Source organism: Nanorana parkeri, unplaced genomic scaffold (genome assembly GCF_000935625.1).
Source record: "Nanorana parkeri isolate BGI_ZX_2015 unplaced genomic scaffold, ASM93562v1 scaffold2979, whole genome shotgun sequence".
NCBI lineage: Eukaryota > Metazoa > Chordata > Amphibia > Anura > Dicroglossidae > Nanorana > Nanorana parkeri.
This window is the reverse complement of record NW_017309247.1, coordinates 79,410-84,011: the sequence shown is the minus strand read 5'-3', so window position 1 is coordinate 84,011 and position 4,602 is coordinate 79,410. Positions and strand designations below refer to the sequence as shown.

The window sequence follows — 4,602 nt, the reverse complement described above, 5'->3', positions numbered from 1 at the left end:
CCCCGCCCCCTCCCATCCTCCATAGCTCCGGTACTCACCGATCAGCAGGTTGGCTAAGGATGCGGTGATGGTGAACTGCCTCTCCAGGAACTTGGCCATGAAGGTTGCCAGTCCGCACACCATGGCCGACAGGTTGGCTTGAGCCAAAACCACCAACAAATAAATGGGGTTCTTCAACGTCCTGAAGAAGACTTTGGGGAAGACTGAAATAAAAGGTGGGCGATAGGTGTGATACATCAGCAGAGACGATACATTGTATCAACATTCACATGACAATGAAATCCTAATACATGGAGTAGAGGAGGATCTAAGCGACCTTCCTGCATTGCTGGCTGGTCCGAGCCAATACAATGAAGATGGATTCCTGCATCCCTCGCCACCCTGCCGACCACAGCGGGCCGTTCTTCTCTCTTTCAGCCTCTAGATGGTGCTGTTTATGTAACAAGCATTCGATCTGCAAAACCAATTTAGAACCCCACATGCTGAGGATGCCAGCTTGGGATTTCCTCGGTTCCACCTAGTGGCGGTAATATCAGGTGAATGGCATTTGCCCAACTATACGCTAATATTTTGAGTTGGCATGGCGCAGGTGGTGGTGCTCACAGCTACTTAGGACCGTGCTGATGGGTGTTACTTAGGGCGGCCTGCATGCAAATACAGCCAGCTAAGGAACGCCCACTCGTCCAGACCTGCCCATCAATTTCGATATTTGCCTAACCTCTCCCAAGATCCAGCCCACTGCTTGCATCAGGGCTGAGGGCTCTTGAGAGGAGTACTGGGGCAGGGTGCTGTGAAGTTTTCAGGAAGCACCCTGCCGACCCCTGGCACCTGCCTGAAAAGAAGTACTGCGGGTCTCAGCTTGGGATTGATGGTGAGCGCTGCAGCAAATGATGCTTTATTATCTTTTAATGTGATATTCATTACCCTGGTTCTTCTTAAAGTTAGGCGTGCTGCATCTTGATGTAGTGCAATAAATAACAAACGCGTCAGTCGTCATGCGCCAACCAGAATTTTTTAAAAAATGCATTTGTATGTTCGTTGTGTAGTGGAGGAGCCCCTATTATTCCAGCATGGACACAGCACAGGTCCACTTGTCTACAATCACCCATCAAAATCACGTCACGGCATCTAAATTCCAAGAAGCGGTCAGCTTGGTACGCACAATGTCCCTTCCCGGGGCCCCCGGACGCTAATGGCGTCACAGGTAGGACCCCGCGGGATACAAACCTTCTGACAATGACACTCGCAGCCAAGAAACAGCCGGACGTGATCATTGAGTGATTCCCGCACAAACTAGAAAAGTCCTCACACCTCAGTCCTGAGGGACCCCCGGCACCACCTGCGGTCGGTGCAGAAGACGCCCAGAGTTCCTCCGCTGCGACAAACGAAGTGTGCTGCTTCCCCGGGGAGCAGAACGCAGAGCGTGCAGGTCAGGAATAGTCCGGTGGTGAGAGGAGAAGGAACGGTACAAGGAGACGCTTCCTCCTCGGGGGGGAAATTCATGTGATCGGTGGAGGGGGAAGACACTCGAAATATCCCAATCTACACTTCATAGTTACAGTGATTGTGTCACATGAGAAGATCCATCAAATGGTTCCATCTCCTGATTGAGTTGGAGGAGAGAAGGAAAGAGAAAAAAAGAGGGGGGGTGGGTGAGAGAGGAGAGAGAGAAAGAAAGGTAGAGGAGGGGGGTAAGCCGAAGGGAAGAAGAAAGGAGGAGAAGGGACAGAGAGGGTGAAAGGGGAAGGAAAGGAGGAGGCAGATAAAGGGCGGGGGTAGAGAGCAGAGGGGAGAGAGTGGAAGGTAAGGGGAAAGGAGGAGAGAGATGAAGGTGGGAGTACTGGATGGACTGCATAGCCTTTCATCAATGGCCAGCAGGCTTAAAGGGACAATATGAGGGATTTTTGGATAAACCACCACCCTCACTATATAAGGAGGGGCACAGAGCAGACATAAGTGTCTATTTACATACAATTCACAGAGCTATTTGCTCTGTTTTTATTATATTTTATTTTGAGGTTGAATGTAATGTAATACCACATTATGGCCAGTAGACACAGGGAATAAATACTTATATCCTCTGCTCTTCTCCTCCCTCTAGTGGCCATTATGTGGTATTACATTACAATACACTCAACCTGAAAAGAAAATGTCCAGAATTTAATATCAGGATTCCACCCTCATAGAGTTTCATGGAATTTGCCACTGAGTTCAAGTTCAACGAATTTTAAACAGAATTCCCCTACGTGAATAAAACCCGGGCACATTCATCCCTATATTATACATACACCATCTGCATGATTGCATAGAAGTAAACAATTCTGACTCCAAGTTATGAAGTTGGCAGCAGAAATGAGGCTCTTGTGTACATTGCACTCCGCCACCACCCGCCTGGACGCATCGTATTTCCCTGATGCGCAGTGACTCTGTGATTGGACGATGAAGAGGTGGCCTACCTTTGATGAACTGGGCCAGGGAGACCTGTTCCTTGGGATCTGTTTTATTTGTAAAGACATCGATCAGTCCAGGTTTGCTCTCCTCTGCACCCTCTCTGGTCCCCTGCTGGGAACAAAAAATAAATACATGAAAACGTGGAGTTCAGTCCCGCGGGAGTCCAATCACATGTACAGGAATCCTAATGAGATGAAGGAGAATGTCAAGGTTATTCATCATTACTGGAGGCATCAAGTCCTCTACAAAGGCCACATTATAGCTCATCCGTGATTCTAATATCTGGGAGTGTGAGAGGAGACGTATTAGATGGAAGTTATAAAGAGAGAAAAAAAAGATATTCCATCTAAAATAAAAATGAATAGCCCATCAATAGTAAAAATGAACGCTTCCCTTTCATCTAATGCTGCCCCGCAGTTATTGCTTTCCACCACTAGATGTCCCCAGTCTACCAGGTTGAATGATGGACAGAGCACCATACAACCACCCCCATGTTCCCACCCACCTCTGTAACTCCGCCCACCTTTTTGATTTACAGCTCCCCCTGTTACATTCTCAATAACACAAAATAAAGATAAAATCCATCAGGGATGGTGGGGACCCCTCATAATGGGCACAGCGGGTGTACAGACCCAGGAAGTTAGCACAGGGATGGTGGGAGCTCCTCCTAATGGGCACAGCGGGCGTACAGACCCAGGAAGTTAGCACAGGGATGGTGGGAGCTCCTCCTAATGGGCACAGCGGGCGTACAGACCCAGGAAGTTAGCACAGGGATGGTGGGAGCTCCTCCTAATGGGCACAGCGGGCGTACAGACCCAGGAAGTCAGCACAGGGATGATGGGAGCTCCTCATAATGGGCACAGCAGGTGTACAGACCCAGGAGCTCAGTTCGGGTTAAACACATAGTAACTCTAGATTGTTACATTGCATTCCCCCAATGTCTCTTGTAGACTATCTGGAGGTGTCATTGTACACAGAGGCAGCTGCATTTTTTGCTCCCGCTTTGTAACACATAACAAGTCCCGGCTGCCATTATGACAGCTGGTAACTGCCAGCAATAGCGGCAATGGGAAGAGACGAGCTGCACGCAATAGATACATCCTGGACACATTGTTCTACTCCAAGTGTCATGTGACTGTAATTTTCAAACCTCAAACATATAGGTAAGATCCCTTATCCCGGTGTGATAAGCTTGTGAATGGGGCCCGTGATGTCGGAATTCGTTGCGCTTCACTTTCTCATCATTAAACAAGAATAATATTTGTGCTGAGATAACGGACGTTGTCACGTGACTCGGCGCCTCAAACAGCCGGGATCTAAACCTTGGCAAGTTCCTACAACTCTGTGCTGGAATGTTCCCAGCGGACCAGTGTTGTGCGGGAATTCCCGGACTCTCCGGGATGCAGATTGTCTGTTTATAGAAGCCTTGGAGTGTGCAGAAGGGGATTTCTGCACGGATGAAAAGCTTCCCGTATGTGAGGCCCCATAGACTGCAATGTTACTTCATTGGGGATACATGACGTGGATACAAGACCCCCCCACAGACAACGATCACATGACTCCAAAAGGGTAACTGAACCCACAAGCACTTCATATATTGCAGCTTACCAGAGATTAGATGTGGCGGCTGCTTTCTCTTATCAAAGAAGTACAGAAAAGTAGCTGTTGGTCCTGCCAGAAACGCAGCGTCCTTGTCACTTCCTGTGAGCTGGACATAAACCACGAACACCCGTATCTTTCTACTGCAGCAATGACCCCCGAAGGAGCTGCTGGATTTTAATGGGCTCTACTGGATTCCCTATTCGTGGCCTGCGTTGTAGCTCCACCAATGGCGACATGCAGACAGACAGGCCAATCCTTCAATGCGTTTCCTTGAATTTTATTGGTTTAATTGTTTTAGTGCGAGAGGGTCAGGGGTACACGAAACCCCCCAAAAACAGAAGCAAATATCAATCAGTAAGCTTCTCAGTGGACTCACAGACAGGTTTCTATCTTCCAGTATCCTTATGCCCCTGCCACCGGCTAATGTGGAACTCTGTATGCCCCTGCCACAGGCTAATGTGGAACTCTGTATGCCCCTGCCACCGGCTAATGTGGAACTCTGTATGCCCCTGCCACCGGCTAATGTGGAACTCTGTATGCCCCTGCCAC

At 48.8% G+C, this 4,602-nt stretch overlaps 1 protein-coding gene across 1 annotated transcript in view; it reads right to left on the bottom strand.

The window, feature by feature from the left end:
• Positions 1-6: 6 nt before the first annotated feature.
• LOC108802608 (solute carrier organic anion transporter family member 2B1-like) overlaps positions 7-4,602 on the bottom strand; it is a gene marked incomplete at its 3' end in the record, with an annotated part of 21,145 nt that continues 16,549 nt past the window's right edge. Inside the window, exons 7-8 of the mRNA XM_018574464.1 lie at positions 2,457-2,559; positions 7-203 (exon numbers count right to left, since the gene is read on the bottom strand). Of these exons, the coding sequence (XP_018429966.1) occupies positions 7-203; positions 2,457-2,559 (300 nt within the window). The remainder of the gene's footprint in view (positions 204-2,456; positions 2,560-4,602) is intronic.